Source organism: Emiliania huxleyi (genome assembly GCF_000372725.1).
Source record: "Emiliania huxleyi CCMP1516 unplaced genomic scaffold EMIHUscaffold_1, whole genome shotgun sequence".
Taxonomy (NCBI): domain Eukaryota; phylum Haptophyta; order Isochrysidales; family Noelaerhabdaceae; genus Emiliania; species Emiliania huxleyi.
Window position 1 is genome coordinate 1,544,473 of NW_005202428.1, and position 21,358 is coordinate 1,565,830.

At 69.3% G+C, this 21,358-nt stretch overlaps 4 protein-coding genes across 4 annotated transcripts; 2 read left to right on the forward strand and 2 right to left on the reverse strand.

The window, feature by feature from the left end:
* Window positions 1-248: 248 nt before the first annotated feature.
* EMIHUDRAFT_95028 (hypothetical protein) lies at window positions 249-5,785 on the forward strand (the record flags this gene model as incomplete). The annotated part of the gene is made up of 9 exons (XM_005794179.1): window positions 249-1,388; window positions 1,518-1,574; window positions 1,863-1,934; window positions 2,146-2,169; window positions 2,475-2,545; window positions 2,626-3,026; window positions 3,311-3,418; window positions 3,463-4,298; window positions 4,529-5,785. 9 exons carry the CDS (start codon window positions 249-251, stop codon window positions 5,783-5,785), a joined length of 3,966 nt encoding a protein of 1,321 aa, XP_005794236.1.
* A 2,028-nt stretch (window positions 5,786-7,813) lies between these two features.
* EMIHUDRAFT_95029 (hypothetical protein) lies at window positions 7,814-9,841 on the reverse strand (the record flags this gene model as incomplete). The annotated part of the gene is made up of 4 exons (XM_005794180.1): window positions 7,814-7,960; window positions 8,022-8,244; window positions 8,759-9,591; window positions 9,776-9,841. The coding sequence occupies 4 exons, from the start codon at window positions 9,839-9,841 to the stop codon at window positions 7,814-7,816; spliced, it is 1,269 nt and encodes a 422-aa protein (XP_005794237.1).
* On the forward strand, window positions 9,745-11,798 carry EMIHUDRAFT_194341 (hypothetical protein; the record flags this gene model as incomplete). The annotated part of the gene is made up of 3 exons (XM_005794181.1): window positions 9,745-9,750; window positions 11,256-11,485; window positions 11,657-11,798. 3 exons carry the CDS (start codon window positions 9,745-9,747, stop codon window positions 11,796-11,798), a joined length of 378 nt encoding a protein of 125 aa, XP_005794238.1.
* Window positions 11,799-17,975: 6,177 nt separating this feature from the next.
* EMIHUDRAFT_58494 (hypothetical protein) lies at window positions 17,976-18,386 on the reverse strand (the record flags this gene model as incomplete). The annotated part of the gene is made up of 2 exons (XM_005794182.1): window positions 17,976-18,107; window positions 18,219-18,386. Coding segments are annotated over 2 exons (300 nt in total), but the record flags the coding sequence as incomplete, so codon positions are not given.
* Between the last annotated feature and the right edge of the window lie 2,972 nt (window positions 18,387-21,358).

A 21,358-nucleotide genomic window follows, 5' to 3' on the forward strand; every position in this document is an offset into this window, starting at 1 on the left:
CACCCACTTTTGTATCACAGCTGCGAGGGCCAACCAAAGCTAACCAAGGGATTCGGAGCGGTCAAAAAGGGACCGAGCGGTCGAATAGGTACCTTCGACGGCGAACTCGGGACCCATGACCCTTTTGGGAAAATGCTCTCCACAGGACTTGAGTTGTAAAAGGTGGCAAAGGCGCCCACGCGCGTCTAGACGTTTTTCTTCTTCTCTGGCAGCGCCCCCGCTGGCTGGTGACCGGCAGTTGCCGACTCATGAGCCATCAGCCAGAGCTGGCCATCGAGGACATCGACGTCGACGACGGGGCGGTGGTCTCCGTCGTCGAGGACATCGACCTCGACGACCCGCCAAGCCTGCCGCCGCAGCCTCAGCCTCCCGCGCCCGCGCCCGCCGCGCCCGCACCCACCGGCGGCCTGGTCGGCCGCGCTGTTCTTCTGAATGGCCTCGTCGCTCGGGCCGACCTGAACGGCGCCACGGGCTTTGTCCTCTCCTACGACACTGCACGCGGCCGCTACGTCATTCGCGTCGTGAGCTCGGGAGAGCTCGTCAACGTGCGGCCGTCCAACGTGTCCCTGCTGGTCGCGCCCAGCGGTGACCTCACGGAGTACGACCCGCGCAAGGCGCCTCGGCGCGCGCAGACGGCGTGGAACTACTACACCTCCAAGGCGCGCCGCGTGCTCAAGCGCGAACGCCCGCAGGCGGCCGAGGAGGAGCTGCAGGCTCTGCTCAAGGCTTCGTGGGAGCAGCTGCCCGCCGCCGAGAGGAGCGTGTACGAGGGCAAGGCGGCGGCGGACCGCGAGAGGCACGCGTCGCAGCTGGCCCTACACGCGTCGCACCGCAGCGCCAGCGACCTCACGTTTGGCGGCCAGCTGCCGCCGCTGCCCGCCGCCGCGCCGTCGCCGCTGGGCGACCTCACCTTCGGCGGCCAGCTGCCTCCGCTGCCCGCCGCTGCTCCGCCGCTCGCCGCCGGGGCGGTGCATCTGCAGATGCAGGTCGCGCAGCAGCTGGCCGCCGGGAGGGCGTGCATCTCTCAGCTGCACGGCGCCGGCTTCGCCACCCCCGCACTCGCCTCGCTCCCGGGACCCAGCGCCGCCTCCTGCGCCGCCCCGGTGGGCAGCCAGCAGCTTCGAGACCTGATGGGCGGCGCGCCGTGCGGGGGCGGGCAGCAGCTGAGGGACGTGATGGGCGCGGGCGGCGCCTCCCTGCCGCCGCCGCCCGCCCTCCCGCCCCTGCTCGTCAACGGCTTCGTCGGCGGCGGGTGGGGAGGCGCCGCCACCGCCGCCGCGCCGCCGACGCTGCCGCCGCCGCCGCCGCTGAGCAAGCAGGAGGCGGCGCAGCTGCGCGCGAGGGAGAGGGAGGCGAGGGAGATGGCGGCGCGCGCGACCAAGTTGGCGGTGCAGCAGCAGCGGCAGCAGGCCAAGGAGGCGGAGCGGCTGCTGCGCGAGCAGGCAGCACTGGAGGGCGAGGGAGCGAGCGGAGGAGCAGCGCCGCCCAGTGACGGGAGTGTGGGCTCTGGGAGCTAGGCGAAGGCGGCAGAGCGGCTCGCGCGGGACGAGGCGAAGCGGCAGCTCAAGGAGGAGGTGCGTCGGGCGCCCCGCGCACTCGACCCTCTCAGCTGACCCCCCCCTCCCCCTCCAAACTCACACCCTGCCTCCAACTCGCACCCCTCCCTCCCAACTCAAGCACACGCCGCAGCGCTCGCGTCTCCGCTGCCGCCCACCTCTGCCCCCCCCCCCCCCGCCAAGCCCGCACGAGAGGCCCCTCCTCCCCAGCCCGTCCCAACGTGCCCCGCATTCGGCCGCACGCTTGCGGCCCTCAGACCCGTCTCGGAGCCGCCCCCCCCCCCTCCCTGCCCCCTCCGGCGCCAGGCGCGGAGGCTCAAGGAGGCGGAGAGGCGGCTGAGGGAGGAGGCGAAGGCGGAGGAGCGCGACGCGAGGGAGGTGACGCGCTGCCTGCTCGACCTGCTCCGCGTGGTGGAGGCGGGCGCCGCGCGAGAGGCGCCGCTCTCCCTTCCGCACTGGGCCTCGCACTCTGAATCTCGCACTCTGAATGCCGTGCGGCTCTGGACGGGGAGTCGCGAGGGACTAGCCTGGCCCCTGCCCCACCACCTCGTGTGAGTGGAGAGGTTTCCCTTGCCTCACCTGACCTCAGGCGCGCCTCGTCGCGGCGGAGACGGTGCGGCTGCAGGCGAGGGCCGACAAGGCGCGGCGGGCTGCGGAGCGCACGGCGGAGCGCGAGGCGCGCGCCGGCGGCGAGGCGGCGGCGAGGTGACACGTCCACGACACGTCCACGACACGTCCACGACACGCCCGTAGGCGCGCGACGCCGACGAGGCGCGCCGGCTGGAGGAGGCGCGGCGGCGCCGGAGGGAGAGGGCACCGCTCGTGTATGCCTCCCTCTCGCTGTGCGGCGGCGGCGGCGGGGGTGCGCGGGTGCGGCTTCGGCTCTCGCGGCCGGCGGCGGCGGACGCGCTGCCGGAGGGGCCTCTGCCCGTTGGTACGGTGGCGTGGCGGCTCTTCGGGGAGTACGACTTCGCCTCCAAGGACGAGAGGTGTGTGTGTGTGGTTCTCGAGCCCAGATGCGGAGCACACGAGGAACCCCCCCAGCCCGCACTTGGGGATGCCTCGCTAGGTTCTCGAGCCGCCACCGGTGGGCGCTGATGCTGCGCGCGGCCGAGGTCCACCTGCAGGCAGAGGTTGGCGACCGCTTCGTCGTGCGCTCGTCGTGCGGCTGCGGCGGCTGGGCGAGGGTGCCTTGGCTGGTGGTGAGCGACCCGGGCGAGTCGACGCAGCACGGCCTGTACTTGCAGTACCTCTTCGCGGCCGACATGTCTGCCGTCTACCTCTCGCTCGGCCAGGGGACCACCCGGCTGCGCACCGCTTTCGGGGGCAAGGCGAGGCCGGAAGAGAGAGGGGGGGGAGGGGGGAGGGAGGGGGAGCGCAGCGCCCGCCAGGGAAGCCGCCGCCCACGTCTGGGAGTCCCACCCGGACTCTTGGACAAGTCCCGGACATGTCGCGGACATGTCCTCGAAGGTGGCGGCCGAGCACTTGCAGCGCATCGGTGCGGACGTGCGCGAGCGGTGCCGCGCGCTGCTGCCGCCCGGCGCCGGCTTTGAGCTCGACGAGCCCATCGATTTGTGCGACAAGGTGGCTTCGGCGCAATCTCGGCGCATCTCGGCGCATCTCGGCGCATCTCGGCTCATCTCGACCCCGTGCGACAAGGGCGCCCTCGGGCGAAACTACGCGCAGGGCTCCCGTTGGCAAGGCTGGACGCGTTCCTGGAACCTTCTCGGAGCCTTCATGGAGCCTTCCTATAGGCTCCATCCTGGCGCGGCGGTACGGCGCGGAGGCACCGCTTCCGCCCGAGGCAGACATGCTGCAGCACTTGCGCGCGCTGCTCGGCGCCGCCCATCTCCAGCGCGCCGGTCCCCGCCCTCCTGCCGCCGTCCACCCCTCTCGCTGCGGGTAGGTGTTTACTCTGCCGTGCTGGCGGACGAGGGGTACCAGAGGGATGTGGTGCGGCCGCTCGACGCAGCTCTGGCCTCGCACTACGGCGCCAAGTTGCGCGCGGTCGACGACGCGGTCGCCGACGAGCGGCTCGGCGGATTGGAGCGGGAGGAGGTGAGCTGCGAGTCGGACTCGGCCGACGAGGGGGAGGGGGCAGGGGAGGGCGAGGGCGAGGAGGTTGGGGAGGGCGGGCAGGACGGGGAGGTTGCGGAGGTTGGGGAGGCACCCCCGCCTCTCGCGCCCCCGCCCGCCGCGCCCCCGCCCGTCGCACCCCCGTTTGTCGCGCCTGCCGAGGTCTCGGCCTCTTGCCAAGCTGAGGGGGCGGGCCCCGCGCAGCAGCTCGCGCCGCCGGCAGAGGCGGCGCCTCCGCCTCTGCCGCAGAAGGCAGCACAGGCGGCGCAGGAGGCGGCGGCGCAGGAGGCGGCGGCGCAGGAGGCGGCGGCGCAGGAGGCGGCGGCGCAGGAGGCGATGTGCGACGACACCGGCGCCGACGCAGCGGGCGCAACGGGCAATCCTCCCGCCTTCGCGCCGCCGTCATGCGAAGGCGGCGCGGGCGTGAGTCCAGCGTTTGCCCACGCGCCAGCTCCGCCCCGCGACACCGAGGCGGGTCCGTCGGTCGCGGGGCCTCTCCCGGCCGGCGGCGGCGGCGGCGGCGTCGCGCCCGCCCCCGGCGGCGCGGAGCTGGAAGCGGACAACTCTTGGGTGAGGCGGCCGAGGAAGGCGGGTCCGAAGCGCGCGCCGTGGGAGCGGGCGCAAGCCGCGGCGCCGTTGGGCGCGCCGAACGGGCCGTGGGAGTCGGTGTCACTGCGCTTGAGCGGTGCGGGCTTCGCGGAGGCGTTGGCGAGGGCGAGCGAGCCTAGATGCCGGACCACAGCTCCGCGTATTCCAACCCAGCCCTCGAGAGGATGGTAGTCAGCCGTATCCAGCGGCGCTCACTGTATGCGTGGCCCGTGTATTCGCGCGATCCGCTCACACTACACTGCACGAGACCGTCCTTACGCCCCGACTCTAACTTGCTCATGACGTAGGCGCTCGACCCGCCGAGCGGCGAGGGCGTGAGCGGCGAGGCGCTGGTCGGCAAGAGCGTCGACGTGTGGTGGCCGATGGACGTGGCGTGGTACTCTGCGCGCGTGCTCGCCTACTCGGGCGAGGCGACCGACAAGCACCAGCTGCTCTACACCGACGGCCAGCGGGAGACTCTCAAGCTCGCAAGGCACCGCTGGCGGCTCAGCGCGGCGCAGCCGCCCTCGCAGCCTCCGGCGCAGACTGGCCCGGAAGCTGCGCCCCCCCCCCCCCCTCGAGGAGCGGCCGCCGCCTCCGCGAAGCGCAAGCGCGCGGCGGAGCGCGAGGAGGAGGAGGACGCGGACATGCTTGAGAAGCTGCGCGCGCGGAGCCGCGCTCGCCGGCGCTCGGCTAGCCTTCCCGGCGGCGGCGCTGGCGGCAGTGGCGGCAACGGCGAGAGCGCACCAGGCGGTCTAGCTTCCGCGCCAGCGCCAGCGGCGGCGTCAGCGGCGGCGTCCGAGGCAGAGGACGACGAGGTGGAGGTGGAGGTGGACGCGGCGGCGGCGGAGGGCGGGGCGGCGGCGGAGGGCGGGGCGGCGGCAAGCATCGACGTTCTGCCGCCGCCGCCCGAGGCTGCGTTTGCTCCGACCTCGACGGCCGAGGGCGAGCTGGTTGAGGGCGGCGGGGAGGAGGGGGAGGGGGAAGAGGACCTGCTGTCTGAGTTGCCCGCGGCTGAGCTGCAGCGCATTCTCTCGTGTGAGGCTTCGGCGGACGCCGAGAGCGGCGGTGGCGGAGCTGACGGCGCGACTGACGGCGCGACTGACGGCGGCGGCGGCGGGGGGGGCAGCAGCAGCGAGGGTGGCGCCGAGGGCGACGGCGGCGGCGAGAGCGGGGGTGAGTTTGTGAGGGAGGTGGAGGGCGTGGGCAGGCTGCTGCTCTCGTCGCGCAACCCGACGGGCTACCAGGGAGTCTACGCCCCAAAGGCGCGGGCCGGCACCGCCAAGCCCTTTGTCGCGATGCTCACGGCCTCTGGTGTGCAGCGCCACATCGGCTGGTTCCGCACCGCCGTCGAGGCGGCCGCGTGCTACACACGCGTGCGCCACGCGCTCGATGCGCGGTCTCAAAAGGCGAGCCGCAGCCAGCCGAGCGCCCGCCAGATGCCGCCCGCCGCCCCGCCCGCCGCGAGCCCGCCTCCTGGCTCCGAGGCGGGGCTGTTTGGCCCGCCCGCCGCTGCGGCGCCGAGCGACGAGCCGCCGCTCCCAATGGAGGTTGAGGAGCTGTGATGGCGGGGGGGGGGGTGGCATCTTAGATGATCTAATGATCATCACCCCGTCTTTTGAGCACTCTTTTTGTCTCTTTCTCGGACGCTCATCGCGGCCATGGCGCATGGCCCATGGGTCGGGAGGGTGGACGGGCTCCAACCTCTGGGCCGGCGCGGGGCCCCCCGGAGGCACCGTGCACCGCGCCGCACTGCGGAAACGGGGCTGCTCCGGCTCCGCTAGTGTCAGCTAGCACCAACTTCCCGATTAAGTACGGTTAAGTAGAGGGCAGATTTGGAAAGATCTCGAGGAGTACATACAGATAGACCCTCCAACCATCAGAAAACTCCGACCTGATCGGTCGTACTGACCGCCGACAGATCACTCCAGACAGCAGACAGGCCGACTTCTGCACGCGGCCGGCCGGGCGAGAGGCTTGACACGATCCGACCCTGCGACCCTGACGCTGCTGCTCTAGCTATCAGCCATGCACTGCTGACTGCTGCCACAATGTGCGACCTGTGCTGGCCCACTTGGCGGCCTTCCCGGTCAGTGGTGAGGCGCAGTTCAGAGCTGTCGATGGCGCGATGCCGCACTGGTCCCACATTGGTGACACGAGACCACCAAGTTTGCCGGTCCAAGAGAGAGGCACCGGCGCTGTCCTGAGAAGGTGCGTGGTCCCTCTTGACTGCCCATGCGCGCGAGGCTGTGTAGGCATAGCCTCGAGAGTGCCAGCAGCCAATCCGAGGTGACGCGCATTGCGCCAGAAGCGTGCACACGATGGAAGGACACCTTCCTACTGGCCGTACGATCAGGTCGTCACTGAATGCTTGATACTAAGGCCGCGAGCTATGCAGGTGATCAATTGTGCATCATGGCACGGTCAGCTGCGCCGACAGGCTGTCGCAAGGCGTGATAGCATGGCCGCAAGTACGCCGAATTCCCATGAAAACAAGTAAAAAATCACAAAAAAGAAAAACAATCCAAAAAATCGGCGCCTGCGGCGGGCCATGGGACCCCATCTCCCCCCCGCATGGACACCCTCTGGGGCCCCCGCGCCGGCCCAGAGGCTCCAACGCTGCTTCAAGCAAAGAAGGGGAGGGAGAGAGCGAGCACACGCGGCGAGCGCAGGAGGCGAGCGTGCACGTCGCCTGTGCGGCGTCTTGTTCACTCCCCTTTGAGCTACCTTTGTGCCCCCTTAGGGGCACCCCTCCTGCGCTGCGCGTATGGTCACCCCTCCCTTCCGCCCTGTTGTTTTGGATGCCCCGCTCCGAGAAAGCATCTCTAGCATGTCTCGCGCCCCCCAATGAACATACCAGTGAGGGAGGGCGAGACGATCGAGGGGTCCCGTACCACGCGGAATCGACCCTATCCAGTGCTCAAGTGCTCAAGTGTCTCGCGCAGGCGCGCAGCTGCGAGAAAAGACCTTTCGCAGATCCACGCGGCCCGCGGCGCCGGCGGTTCTCGGCGCGCCCGGGAGACGCGAGAGAACGGTGGGTCGGTGGGAGAAGAGATGTGCATGTGGGCATGCCATGTTGCCCCATGTTACTCTACCACACTGGAGTGACAGTAGTATCATCCGCCGGTATTCTGATACGTCTCATGTGCATGTGGGCAGGGCCTTCTCGTCACGAAATATGAAGAATGCACCGACACCACGATCCACGTGACGAGGGCCCCATCTGACAGCCCTCCTGACAGAAGCCTCAGAGGCCAGACGCTCGCGTGTCGCGATAGGTTGCAACCCCTATGGCTATGTCCCCTGCATGCCTTACGAATGCGTAGTTTACCCGTTGTCGGGCCGATGTGTGTAGTCGACACACGCACAAGAGAGCCGACGCAGAGTGCGCGCCGTCACAGTCGGCAACGGGAGCACGCTCGTCTCGTCTCGCCAAGGAAGAGCACAGGCCAAACAATGCCCAGCGAACCATGTGCCACGCTCTCACTTGAATAGCTCCGCGATATCAGGGTTGAGCTCCTCGGCAATTTCACCTGGCGTCTTCCCCTCCTGAGCAGAAACATGTTGAAGGGCGGGACTGTAAGGAGCGCTCGCTAACACGGGCGTGACAATTGAGACAGGAAGTGGCGGCACACGTTGTTCTGTATCGTGAGCGCATCGGGGTACATCTCGATCATTGCCTTGACTACGGTCTCCGATTTGCTGTACTGGGCGGCCACGTGCAGGGCGACGCCGCCCGCCTATGTCATAAACTCTTGCCTCATGCTTTGCTCACGATGTTTCCCATCCATTGACGCGCACCGGGTTCTGCGTGTCTTTGAGCTCGTCCAAATTCATCAGCTTGAGCAGCCGCTTGTCTGACTTCGCGTAGTTCTCCGGGTGGAGAAAATCGTTGTATTCAAATATCGAGCCCTCGAGGTTCGAGGCAGCGCAGCCCATGTGCAAAGCGCAAGCGTCGCGTGCGACGTCTCGCGTACCCTCCCGTCCGTCGCGGAACTCGTTGCGCCGCGAGGATTCTTTCCTCCTTCGTTCGGCAAGCTGAGGAAAAACAAAAAAAGTTCCTTGCGCTTCTGGCATCCCTTTGCGATGCGCATTCGAGGCCGAAGAGGGCAGAGGCGGGCTCGACGGCAGCAGCGCCGGCAGCAGCGACAGTGCGGCCAGCGCGCCGCGCCGCGTCAACGCCGGCGACGCGCCGCGACGCGTCTAGGCGCATCGGCTAGTTCTGCGGCGAAGGGCAGAGGGGCGACAATAGCACTCGGGGGCGACGGCGGAGGCACGGCTCTGCAGCTCCCGGCGACAACCCCAAAAAGAAACAATAAATAAATAAATACAACGGACATCCCAAGCTAGGGCTGGGTCGAGGACAGACACGTCCCCACCTTTGCAGGATTTTGCAAAAGCGAGGGGGGAGGGCGCATCGCCGCGCGGAGAGGGCTCTCTCGCATAGGATACGCACTCGGCGGCACGAGGGCAAGGCTGGGCGTCCTATGTTTGTGCTCCCCCCCGGACCCCTCGCTCTCGGGCACTAACCATCTGACCACTCATCGACGGGGCTTGGCGAGCGGCCGCGCTGCGGGGCAGGGCTGGTGAGAATGGGCTCTGGCCACTCGCCCGTGCGGTTGTAACCCCGCATCTGTCGGACAGAGGCCTCGACCGCCCCTCGCGGCAAGCTCTCGAGCACCTCGAGCAGCTCGCCCGCCGCCATCGCCGCCTCGAACTGCTCCCTCATGCCGAGCGCGCCGCATACCCTGCGGACCGCCTCCTGCTGCACCTCGTCCGGCGTATCGGTTTCATAGCCGGACGAGTCAGCGGAGGCGGCCCGCTTGGCGGGCGGAGAGTCGGGCGACGGCGAGCGCGACTGGCGCGAGGGCCCGCTGCCGCGCGCGGACAGCGCGTTCTTGTCAACGAGACGGGGTCCAGCATCGGCACGGCCCCTGGCACCGCGGCCCTTGCCGCGCTGCTGCTGCCCACGCTTCCTGCCCGGGTTAGGGACAGTGAAGGAGCAGCCGCGCACTCCGCCGCCGCTGGGCGGCGGCGGCACGCGCGCGGCGGCGGCCGGGCCCGCAGGCGCGGCGGGCTGGCCACCCGCGGTGGCACCCTGCGGCTGCGATGCGGCTGCGGCGGCGTACGTCTTGGGCGCCGGCTCCGCGGCTGGCGGCGCGGCGGCAGGGGCGGGCCGCGCCGCAGGGCTCGCGCTCGCAGGCGGCTCCGTGGCCTGCGCCTGCCGCTCGTGGCGCACGGCGCGCTCGAGCTGCGAGTGCGGGTGCAGCTGTACGATGACGTCGCCGCTCTGCGTCGCGGTGAAGGAGACCGAGTACGGCGCTTCGCCGTCGTTCTTCTTCTCCGCGTAGACGAGCGCGTAGTCGCACACCTGTCGTTGGTGGTCAGTGAAGATGGTCTCTGTGCAGCGCTCGGCGGAGCCGACGCGAGAGAAGTGCCGCCTGAACGCCATGCGTTCAGGCGCTGTTAACAACGCCTCGACTCGCAGAATGGCGCAAATTCTTTTTCTCTCTTCATTTCAGACATGTGTGTATGTCCGCCGCGCCAGCCCGCACCGGCGCCAGACGCCGCACACCGCCTCCTCCGTCGACGAAGCGCGGCGGCGACGTCCCTGCAAGCATTCGGGAGGCCGCCACGGATGGCCAAGCGGGAGCGGTGCTGGCGTGGACCGACGGCGGCGGTAGGGTCGACGAGACGTTCGAGTACACCTTTTTGGACGGCTCTCGTGAGAGCGAAATGACGCTGCTGATGATCGCGATGGCCAATGGCCACGCGGAGCTGGCCGAGGCGCTTCTGCGGCGCGGCTCGGACGTCTCGTTGCAGAAGAGCGACGGTGGCACCGCGCTGTGCCTTGCCGCCGCCAACGGCCGCGAGCTGGCTTTGCGGCACGGCGCGGAGATCAATCAGAGAAGCACGACCGGCGTCACTGCGCTGATGGCCGCCGCCTACGAAGGCCACGAGCGGGTGGTCGACACGCTGATCCGGCACGGCGCGGAGATCAACCTGCAGGCCAACGACGGCGACACCGCTCTGATGTTCGCCGCCCTCGGCAACCGTCCCGCCGTGGTGCTCCGCTTGCTGCGGGCGGGCGCAGACATGACGCTCCGCTCTAGCGGCAAGACGGCGCTGCAGATTGCCAAGGAGGAGGGCCACGCCGAGTGCGTTGAGGCTTTCAGGACGTATCTCGTGGAGGTAATGGCGGCGCGCAGCAAGGCGCCATCATCGGTCGAGGCGGGCGGCGCGGGGACGAGCGGCGCACCCGCAGGCGAGGCGGAGGCGGGCGCCAGTGCCGCGGCCTCTTCTTCGAGCGGCGAGGGCGCAAAGGCCGCGCCGGGCAGCGAGGCGGTGCCAAAGGAGGTCGTGCTTGCGGCTGGGCGAGGAGACGAGCCGCCGGTGCTGGCGTGGCTCGACCGCGGCGGGTGGGTCGACGCGGCGTTCGAGTTCCTCTTTGGTTGCGGGACTCATGCGAGCGGCGTGACGCTCCTGCTGCTCGCAATGATGAATGGTCACGAGGGGCTGGCCGAGGCGCTTCTGCGGCGCGGTGCGGATGTCTCATTGCACACCAGCAACGGTGGCACCGCGCTCATGACCGCCGCCGTGAACGGCCGCGAGAAGCTGGTCGAGCTGGCACTGCGGCACGGCGCGGAGATCAATCAGAGAAGCTGCACGACCGGCTGCACCGCGCTGATGGACGCCGCCTACAAAGGCCACGAGCGGGTTGTCGACACGCTGATCCGGCACGGCGCGGAGATCAACCTGCAGACCAGCAACGGCGACACCGCGCTGATTTGGGCCGCTTTCAACGGCCACCCCGCCGCCCTGCTCTGCTTGCTGCGGGCGGGCGCAGATATGACGCTGTGCACTAATAGCGGCAATACCGCGCTGCAGTGGGCCAAGGTGAAGGGCCACGCCGAGTGCGCGCGCGCCCTCGAGGAGCACGCGGCGGCCAAGGCGGCGGCCGAGAAGGCGGCGAAGGAGGCGGCGTGGGCTGCGGGGGCGGCGGAGAGGGAGGCGCAGAGGGCGGCGGAGGAGAAGGAGGCGGCGCGGCACGCCGACGAGCTGCTGGCGGAGGTCGAGGCTGAGAAGCGCGCCAAGGGCAAGAAGGGCAAGAAGAAGAAGAAGGGCGGAGAGGCGAGCGCGGCTGGGCCGTCGCAGGAGGCGGAGGAGGGTGCCGAGGCGCCGTCGGAGGCAGCTGAGGCCGCAAAGAAGGCCGAGGAGGAGAGAATGATCAGGCTTCTCGAGAAGTGTCACGAGGAGAGGATCCGGTTCGGCATCACGGCGGCGAGCCAGGCAGCGGCGTCGGCAGCGGTGGCCAAGGCGGTGCGCTTGGACGCTGAGGCGGACGAGGCGGAGGAGGAGGCAGAGGCGGACGAGGAGGCGGCGGCGGTGGCAGAGGTGGCTCGGGCGGCGGCGGCGCAGGCGCAGGCGGACGCCAGGGCAGCGCTGGAGAAGGCCAACGCGGCGCTCGCGGACGCGACGGCCGCTGCAGAGGCGAGCGCTGCTGTTGCGGCTGCTTCGAAGGCCAAGGCGACCGCTGCCAGGATGGCCGCGGATGCAGCCGAGCAGCAGCGCTCGTGACGTGAGAGCTGCTCGGGTGGCTCTCAGGATAGTATTCCGTCGATCACAATCTGTCCGCCGCGTGGCGAGACTGAGTGAGAGTTAAGGACAGACTGTCGCACGCGAGAGAGCTGCTCGTACAGCCACCATGATGCAATTTCGAGGCAACTCCTTGTCGCATGTCGGGTATGCGCCAGCGCTTCTCAATCTGCTGCAGCGCAGGTTTGCAGTCGCATAGTACTAAGCACCGTCGCGTCTGTGCGTCGCGCTCGCGCTCGCCATTTTGCGAAGGTATGCGAGTTCGCGTACATCTCCGCGTCTATCACCTCCCACGTGCTCGGCAGCTTTCCTCCCCCCACATTCCCGCCCCAAACGCTGTCCGTATCTCCCCTTCTTCACAGGGTCCGATTCCGTTGGGATCCTTTACCTGTGCGTCTCTCTCGGGACGCTCTTTTCGAATCGTGTCCGGTCCTCTTCGAACACGCCGTACGCCACCCCCTACGGCTTTAGGGTTCGGCACGTACTTTCCATCCTCCGCCATTTTGTCTTCATGGTCCTTTCCTCCGTCCGTCGCCGCGAAGTGTGTGAACTGGTGTGAGACGTGCAGCGCGAGGCATGTCTGTGCTACTTTCACGTTCAGAGCTCGTCCCTTCCCCGACGGATCGGAGCGGCTCGCTGTCCTTTCCCACCTTGATTTGCGCTCCCTTGCCGTCTCTCAGCTCTCCCCCCGTCTCAAACTCTCGTCGTATCGGAGCAAGAAGCGCGTTAGGGGGTCCTCCTGTAGCTCCCCTACTCTGATCGCGCTCGCCCCGTGTCCGTATCCCACAAAGAGCTCGTAGCCTTCGTCCCGCCAGTTTATGTGTCTCTGGGGCGCCCCCTCTGGGAACAACGTCTCATCCGCCCCTAGGCTCCCCTCCTGTCGCTCCCTCTCCTGCCTCTCCATCATCTTTCTCACCGCGTCCGCCGTGATCTTATTTTGCTCGGGTATCTCCTCCTCCCATGTCGCATTCGTGTCGAGGCCCGGGGTCCCCTCCAGTTTTACCACTCGATTGTCCCCTTCCTCTCTCGACCCCAGGTGTGTGCCGCTATCTTGCGCCGGTTTCTTCCCTCCGAGGTAGAGCGTCCTGGCCTTCCCCTCCACTCGGATGTCCGTCTTGGTTCGCCCTTCTTCGAACGTGTGTTCTGTCATGTTGGCGCCGGTGTGCACAACCCGTTTACCTCCCTGCTGTAATCGATGAATCGCCCTCAAGCTGTGCAGCAGCAGCAGAGCAGCACACCCGCACTTGGAGCACTTGGAGTGCAGTCAGTAACCGCACATCCAGGGCCGGGGAGCTAAGAAGCGCACCCAGCGGGCCGGATGATTGGCATCGGGTTGCGGGCAAGAGAGCCCTAGCCCCGGGGGTGCGCGTTCGCAGGGAAAGGGCCTTAAAGTAAACACGGGTCTCCGAGGGTTAGCCCCGCGTACCGGGTTTCCCCTTAACTGCAGGACGCCCCCTCTACTCGGAGCTAATGAACACCATACTGCACGCCCCACACCACCACTCTACACTCACTTGCGTCGGCGTTTGAGTAGTCCCCCCCGCCTGAGGGCTCACCCCTCGCCTTCCCAGGGAGCAGGGTCTCACTCAACCTCCTTGATCGCCCTCTTGCTCGTCTCCCGAGCGTTATGCGACGACCGGTATGGTCGTTTCCCTCGTTGTTGGTGTCGCTTCCTCCGCTGCCGCCCTTCATCTCCGCCAGCTTCTCCCGGCTCCACCGCTTCCGAGTGCGTCGACGGCCCGGTCGAGGTCTCGCCTTGGAGCACTTGGAGTGCAATCAGTAACCGCACATCCAGGGCCGGGGAGCTCAGAAGCGCACCCAGCGGGCCGGATGATTGGCATCGGGTTGCGGGCAAGAGAGCCCTAGCCCCGGGGGTGCGCGTTCGCAGGGCAAGGGCCTTAAAGTAAACACGGGTCTCCGAGGGTTGGTTCCGTGTACCGGGTTTCCCCTTAACTTCAGAACGCCCCCTCTACTCGGAGCTAGTAGACATGACACTGTACACCACGCACGTACACAGGTCCTCACTCAGCTTCCCGTCCCGGGGTTCCACCGCCCGCATTCCCAGGGCTCCGGTTCTCCCTGATTCGCTCTTTTATTCGCCAGCCGAGCGTCGCCTGACGGCCGCTGTAGCCGTTTCGCTACGGTCTTTTTCTTTGGCTCGCCCGCGGCCGCCTCTCGGAGCGCCCTCCTCGAGCGCCGCGCGCGCCGTGGAAACATGCCGCGCTTCGTTCCCCAGGGCACGGCGCCGCTCACAACCATGGTTGAAGACGACGAGGAGGACCAGGAGAGCGAGACGGCCTCCGACTCGGACGACCTCCTCGGGACGCACATCTCGGATGATGACGAGCCCCGGCGGCCGGGAGACCGCCGCCTGCGCGCTGCCGACCCCGAGAAGCAGGCCAAGTTTGAGAAGGAGCACGAGCAGGAGGTGCATACCGTGGCTCCCGACGGCGGCTACATGGGCAGGAACTTCCACGGCGCCTTCACCGGCGGCTGGTCGGCGGGCTACTTCAACAGCGTGGGGAGCAAGGAGGGCTGGGCGCCGTCGGAGTGGAAGTCGAGCCGGGGCGCGCGGACGGAGGGCGTGGCGCAGCGCGTCGAGGACTTCATGGACGACGAGGACCTGGCCGGGCACGCGGCGGAGAGGCGCGTCGTCACGCGAGGCGGCTTCAGCGGCGCTGCTCCGGCCGCCGCGGGCGCAGCAGCACGGCGCGCGGCTCCTGCGGCGGCGGCGGCGGCGGCGGCGGGTCCGTCGCGGGCGGGCGGCAGCGTTGCCGACTTGGGCGAGCGCATCGGCGAGCTGCTCCACCGCTCGGGCGAGGCTGAGTCGGTCGGGAGGCGGATGCTGCGTGCGATGGGCTGGCGCGACGGCTTCGGTGTCGGTCCTCGCACGGCGGCCCCGGCGGCCGGGGCGAAGAGGAAGGTGTACGGGTGCAGCCCCGGCCCGTCCGCCTCGGCGAGCGCCGGCGGCGGGAGCGCCGCCGCCGCCGCCGCAGAGGCGGACGACCTCGACGCGGTGTTGGGCGCCGCGCCGGGCGTTACGCTCGCTCCTCGAGCAGTCGCTACGGTGGCCTTCACGCCAAAGAACGACCTCTGCGGTGTGGGGTACGATGCGATGCGAGGCGCGCCCGAGTTTGCCGCTGCCGCCGCCGCCGCCGCCCCCGGCGCCGGCCGCTACGCGCGCGCGCTCGCCCCAGCCAAGGCGCTGCGCAGCGCGCTGCCGTCCGGGTACGACGACGACGACGACGGCCGTTTCGACTCGCAGCCGGGCGACGACATGGCGCTGTACGACTCTGTGCTGGACGGGCCCGGCGACGAGGCGGAGGAGGGCGGGAGCTCCTGGCGCGAGCTGCGTCGGCTCGAGGGCGGCGGCCGGCGCAAGCCCGCCTCGGTCAAGCCCGCCATTGGAAAGTACTCGCTGCGTGGGTTTGTGCCGGCGGAACGGCCGCCCCCGCGTGAGGTGAGGACACACAGCCGAGATGTGGCCGAGATGTGGCCGAGATATAGCCTCCCCGCGTGAGGCGAGATGTTCGCCGAGATACGCCGCCGAGATGTGATCGAGCACGCACCGGCCGGTGGAGCCGGCATCGGTGGAGCCGGCATCGGTGGAGCCGGCATCGGTGGAGCCGCGCCTCAGCCGTCCCCGTGCCGCCTGCCAGGCGTGGTACGAGCCGCCTCGCGTGCCGCGCGAGTTTGACGAGCGGCACGTCTTCCCGCCGCCGCCGCCGCCGCCCTCGGACTTGCCGCCCGCCCTCGTCGAGGCCCTCCAACGGCAAGCTTTGCCGCCAAAAGCGCCGTCGCGCGAGGGCGCGCCGCCGCCGCCGCCGCCGTCGGCGCCGCACCCGCCGCCGCCGCCGCACCCACCCCCAGGGGTGCCTTCCGCACCGCCGGGGGTGCCGCCGCCGCCGCCGCCGCCGCCGAGCGCAGACTTGAGCGCCGTCTGGGGCCTCGTCGGCAAGCGGGACATGCTTCGTCTCTGGCAGCACCTCCAGCACCTCCGCGCACCGCCGCCGCCGCCGCCGCCACCGCAGCGTGAGCAGCGGAGACAGCCGCCGCCGCCGCCGCCGCCGCCACGGATGGACCTGGCCGCAGCGGGCGGTGCGGCGGCCGCCGGCGCCGCCGCCGCCGCCGCTCATTTTGCGAGGCAAGGGCCGCCGCCGCCGCCGGCCGGAGGAGCGCCGCCGCCTCCTCCGCCGCATGGGGGAGGAATGGGCGGGCCAGCAGCCCCCGCCGGCGGCTGGCAGCCACGCGAGTGCTTGCAGCCCCTCCGCCCCCTTTCCCCCGCTCAGCAGGCCGTGCTTCTGTCTTCTAGGCAGCTCGCCGACGACTGCAAGCCCTACGCAGCCGACCCGCCCAAGCAGGCGCGTTTCGAAGCTTTCCTGCAGTCGAGCCGCGAGGGCCAGGGGTGGGCAGAGGTTGGCACGGCCCCGCCCGCCGTGAGACGGAAGAGGTGGGTCGTCTCGAGCCCAGCCGCGCCGCGCTGTAGGCGGAGGAGGGGCGAGAGTTTGCAAAGGTGGCGGCTTTCTTCTCGCGCCCCAAGCACTCCGTCATCTCGGAGCGCTTCACCTCGTCGTCGATGCACATCTCGATGCCGGCCGGGATGAGCAAGGGGGGCGGGGCGAAGGCCGCCGCGCCCGCTGCGCCAGCTGTGCCCACCGCGCCGCCGCCGGAGCCGGTGCGGAGCGAGGCGGCGCAGGCAGCTGCCGCTGGGATGTTTGGGAAGCTCACACGCAAGACGGAGCCGTGGGCCCCTGAGCCGCTGCTGTGCAAGCGGCTCAACGTGCCTGTCCCTGCTGTCGCAGAGCCGGCGCGGCAGGAGGGGCGCGGGGGCGGTGGCGTCGGCAAGCGGAGTTGGGAGTCGACGATGACATTCAACGATGCGTTGCTGCCCCTCCCCCAGCTCGATGCCCCGACTGCGACTGGCACTCGCGGCGCACGGCAAGCGCCGCCACCGCCGCCGCCGCCGCCGCCGCAAGCGCAGCACGGGCAGGCTCGTGCCGCAGCGGACGCGCTGCTCGCTAACCTCAGCGGCGCCTCCTCCTCGGATGGCACTACGAAAGGAACTTTGTCGGCTGGCGCTGCAGCGCCCGCTCCCAGCCCCGCCGCCGCCGCCGCGTCGGCTGCGATGGAGGAGGATGCCGACGACGGCCCTGAGGCGAGACCGCCCCCCCCTGGCCCTCCGTGGGCTGCACACACGTTGGAGCGCGACCTCTCTCGGCTGTAGGAGCGCCCACCTCTCGACCTCTTCCGTGCGATCTTCGACTCAGACTCCGAGGAGGACGCGCCCGCGCCGGCGTCGGCTGCACAACGGTCTTCGGCACCGCCCGCCGTAAGGGAGGCGGAGGCGGCGCCGGGGTCGTCGGAGCAAGGAATGGCGCACTTGCCAAATCCGGGCGCGCCATCGCTGCCACCGCGCGAGCCATCGCCCATTTTGTCGCAGCAGCAACAGCAGTCGGAGGCGGTAGGCAGCAGCTCTTCGGACGAGTCGGCCGAGGAGGAGCCGAGAGAAGGCCACTCAAAGCGGAAGCGCGAGAAGAAGAAGAAGAAACAAGGCGCCAGCAAGAAGCGGAAAAAGGAGAAGAAGGAGAAGCACAAGAAGGAGAAGCGGCGGAAAGAGTCGTGAGTGTGCGTAGTTTATGAGTTACGTGTACGTGTGCTTCCGAAATGTAGCCATCATATACGTTGAAAGTACACTCAACAGAACGACTCTCTTCGCGCGGACGCGCACGAGTTCTCGCGGTATCTCGAGTTCCCTCCAGTGAACACTCGCGCCGCGCTCCCCCCCTGGCACGCAGCGCGCGAGCGACCCAGACCAACACATAGACACGCGCTCCAATGAGTCCGCTGCGGCCCGCTGTGTACCGCGACCCCACCCCTCTCTATGCTATCCCCCCTGTTCTCCATGCCTCCACGAGCGAGTCGCCCCGCCCCCGAGCTCAGGGCCCATTGATTGCGAAATAGTTGCTATCGCATTCCCGAGCGACCGCTGTCTGTCGGCAAGGAGCGAGAGATGCCGTCATGCCTTCATGCACGCCACAATCCCCCCCCCCCCCTTCCCCCACACCGTTGCACATCTCAAACTGCCACCGTTGGCGGGTTCGCCGGCTCAAGCTCAGAATCAGACGGCCGCTTGTCCTGTACCATCGCCTGCAACCTGTGGTAGCGGTTGCGAATGGCGTGGTCCGTGCGGCCAGGCAGCCGTTGCGCAATCTGGAACCACTTGTGCCCAACCTCCGCAACTGAGTTGACAATGATCGCATCCTCCGCGCGAGTCCAAGAGACCCTCGCCTCCTTGAAAACGCCGTCAGCCCCGTCCACCGCCGAGGACTTGGGGTGCGCCGGCTTGCGCTGTGCCCCGCCCCCCTCCACTGCGCCAGACAGCGCCATCCCACCATCGCCCACCTCCCACGCCTCGCCCTTGAGCCGGTTCCACCGGTTGCGCACCGCGTCGTCCGAGCGGCCCGGCAGCATCTGGGCAATCTTGCGCCAGCGCAGGCCGTGAGTGGCGACGCCGGTTCGGATGACATCATCCTCCTCAGCCGTCCACTCCTTGCGCTCCGGACCGTTGCGTTGGCCGCTCTTGCCGCGCCCGGACGAGCCTGCTGGCTTCGCTGGCATCGGCTGCTGCGGAGTCTGCCAGTGGCCAAGCGGCACCGCCTGTGCGACCACGCGATAGCCCCCGCCAGTGGCCGGGACAGCGGTCTGCACGGCGTGGCCCAGAGAAGTGGCGGCGCCAGCGAGCGGCGGCGCGGTGTACGACGAACCGGAAAAGTCGTACCCGGTCGATGCCGGCGGGTACGAGATCGCAGAGGCGCCTGGGTACGCCTCGGGGCAGCCCAACACAGCTGCATTGGCGAACGACATACCGCCCTCAGCCGCTTGGTAGCCGCCGTTCCCGTCCGCGATCGCCCAATTGCCGCACCCCGCTGCCGCTGCGTGGTCTCCGGCGCCGTCGTAAGCCTGCGGCGCGTAGCCGTGGGGCACGTCCGCATACTCCACGTCTCCGTACGCGTAGCCATCTCGGCCTGCATAGCCATAGTAGCCCTCGTCGCCGCCCGCCGAGCCCACCGGAAACGTAATCGGAACCGGGGTGCCGCTGGCGTCCATGTAGTAGCCCGCGCCCGCGTAGCTGCCTCCGCCTTCGTGGTACGTGGTGCCGCCGTAGTAGCCTGACGCGCCGCAGCCGCTGTCGTACGCCGAAACGGCGCCGTAGCCATGGCACGGGGCGGCCCCCGGCGGCGCGGCATAGCCGTGCTCAATGTTGTGCGCATCGCCCTGCACCAAGTTCCCGACAGCGCTCTCGTCGGTGTGCAGAGCGGCCTGGCGAAAGTGGGGCGGCTGCAGCGGTTGCACGCTCTCATCGAGGGGCCGGCTGGCGGCCTGCTCCATGATGTAGAACAGCTCGCCAGAGCCATACTGCTGCACGCCGTTGCTGTTCACGCAAGCACCGGCCTGGAACGCGGAAGACGTTGGAGCCTCCTCGCGCAGCACCCCGAAAACGCCGGTGGATCCCGACACCCCCGCCGCCGGTAGCTGCAGCGACGAAGAGATTTGCGAGGGAAGGTCGCCGAGGGAGTCCTCGCGACCGAGGGCATTCTCGTCTGCCGGTCCGCCAGGATGCGAGCTCGCCGCCCCCGGAGCGTTGTCGTGGACGCCGGCGTCGCTGACGCAATCGACCTACGGGAGACGAAGTGCTGGCTGTCGCTCCCCCCCCCCCCCCCCCCTCCTCCTCTGGCTCGGTGAGGCCCCACCGAGGCAACGGCGATGGCGAGGCCCATCTCGGCGTCTGCGTCGGCGTCTGCATCGGAGGACGAGGTGGCATCTCCACCGGCAAGCGGGCTTGGGGGCGATGGCCGGCTCGGCTGGGGCGGCGAGGAGAACATGGCGCCAACAAAGGACATGTCCACCTAGGCAGCAGCGGCCGTTTTGAATCGTGGTGGCAGCCAGCCCAGGACAGGTACAGGTGAGCTTGCGCACCTCGGGTGTCGATGTCAACTTCCCTGGGAAAGAGCTGTCCGCCGCCTCTCCATCCGCCGCACGATCAGGCCGTGGAAGCGGTGTGGGGCTGGCGGCCGGGGCGAGCTGTGGCCCACCGTCAGACCGGCTGCGCCGGTGCCCTCCGCCACCACCGCCGATTGCGCCAAAGCTGCTGCAAGCGTCGTCCCCGCCGCCGCCTGCCTCGCCGCTGCTCCCCGCGCCGCCCGCGCCACCGCAGAGAGCCTGCACGTCTCCCACCGTGAGCGTGTTGACGGAGCCTGAAGGGGTGCGCTGCCGTCGAATGCGCGGCCACGAGCCGGACGATGAGCCGTGCATCAGATCGCTCCCTACAGAAGAGCGAGGGCTTTCATCAAGACACGCGCAATGGCAATGGCGCGCGCGCTGCAGCAGGGCGCCGTCGGCGAGGGGCGCTGCTGCTGGCGGCGCGCCGAGCGCACCGTCCACCTGCCACTCCCGTTGCCAACCCTCCTTGGGCGCACCCCGCGGCGTGGGCAGCCCCGAGCCTGTCCCAGAGGCCAAACCGGAGGAGCTCGAAGACGCCGCGTACAGCAGCCCTCCTCCTGCTGCGGCGCCCTCGCCCTCGTACACGGCGCAGGGCGGGTCGCGCGTCAGCGCAATGGTCAGACCGGCGTCTGCTGCCGCGGCGACCATCTGCGCCGAGCTGTAGTCGCCGGATGCCGACCCCGCCGCCTGCGCCGGCGCCGCCCCTCCCGCCTGATGCTCGCATGTGAAGCTGAGCGCGGCCTGCATCTCCCAAACGGAGGGGGCCTCCCGCTTGAGGCCGAGACCACGCCGCCCGCCATCCTCCGCCCCAGCAGCCAGCGCCGGCTGAGCCTGCGTCGCCATGATGGGGGGCGTGCACACACGCCGGTGCTGTTGTTGGCTGCTCGAGACCTGCTCTGATTCCCCCAATAAACGAGGCGGCGACGAAACCACTTTTTCTTTTTTGAGCGAGTCTGCTTTTTTTGATCGGGGGGGGGGGGGGGGGGGGCTGCGCGCATCTTTCCGCCTTACAACCAGTAACCAGCCTCCGGCGGGCCCCCGCTACCATCCAAATCCGAGTGCCGGTCTACTAATCATAGATAGAGGCCGTCAAGTGTGACATAAGTCCACACACATACGACATACACACACAATGCAACTCTCACGACACACGGGCACCGGTGGAGCGGCGGCGGCGGCGGCAGCGGCACGCGCGGGCGGACGGATTCGGACGGGGCGGAGCAGCGACCGCCTGGGCGGCCGCTGCTCTGTCTTGCCAGAGCGCGCCGTCTGTCTGCGCAGCTCGAGCGCGGTCAGGTGCAGGGAAGCGTGGCGGCGCGGGGAAGCGCGGCGGCGGTGCCGGTGGCGAGCAGGCGAGCGGCCCGCGCGCGGCGAGGCGGACAGGTGATCGGGCAGGCGGGTGATGGGCCGGAGAGTGACCGCGCCCAGCGATCGGAGACGAGCCGATCGTCGCTCGGCCGCAGCTGACCTCGAAGGCGTGCGGAGCGCGACTGTCGGTGTCGCGGGGCGGCCGTCATGTGGCGAGGAGGGAAGGACGACAA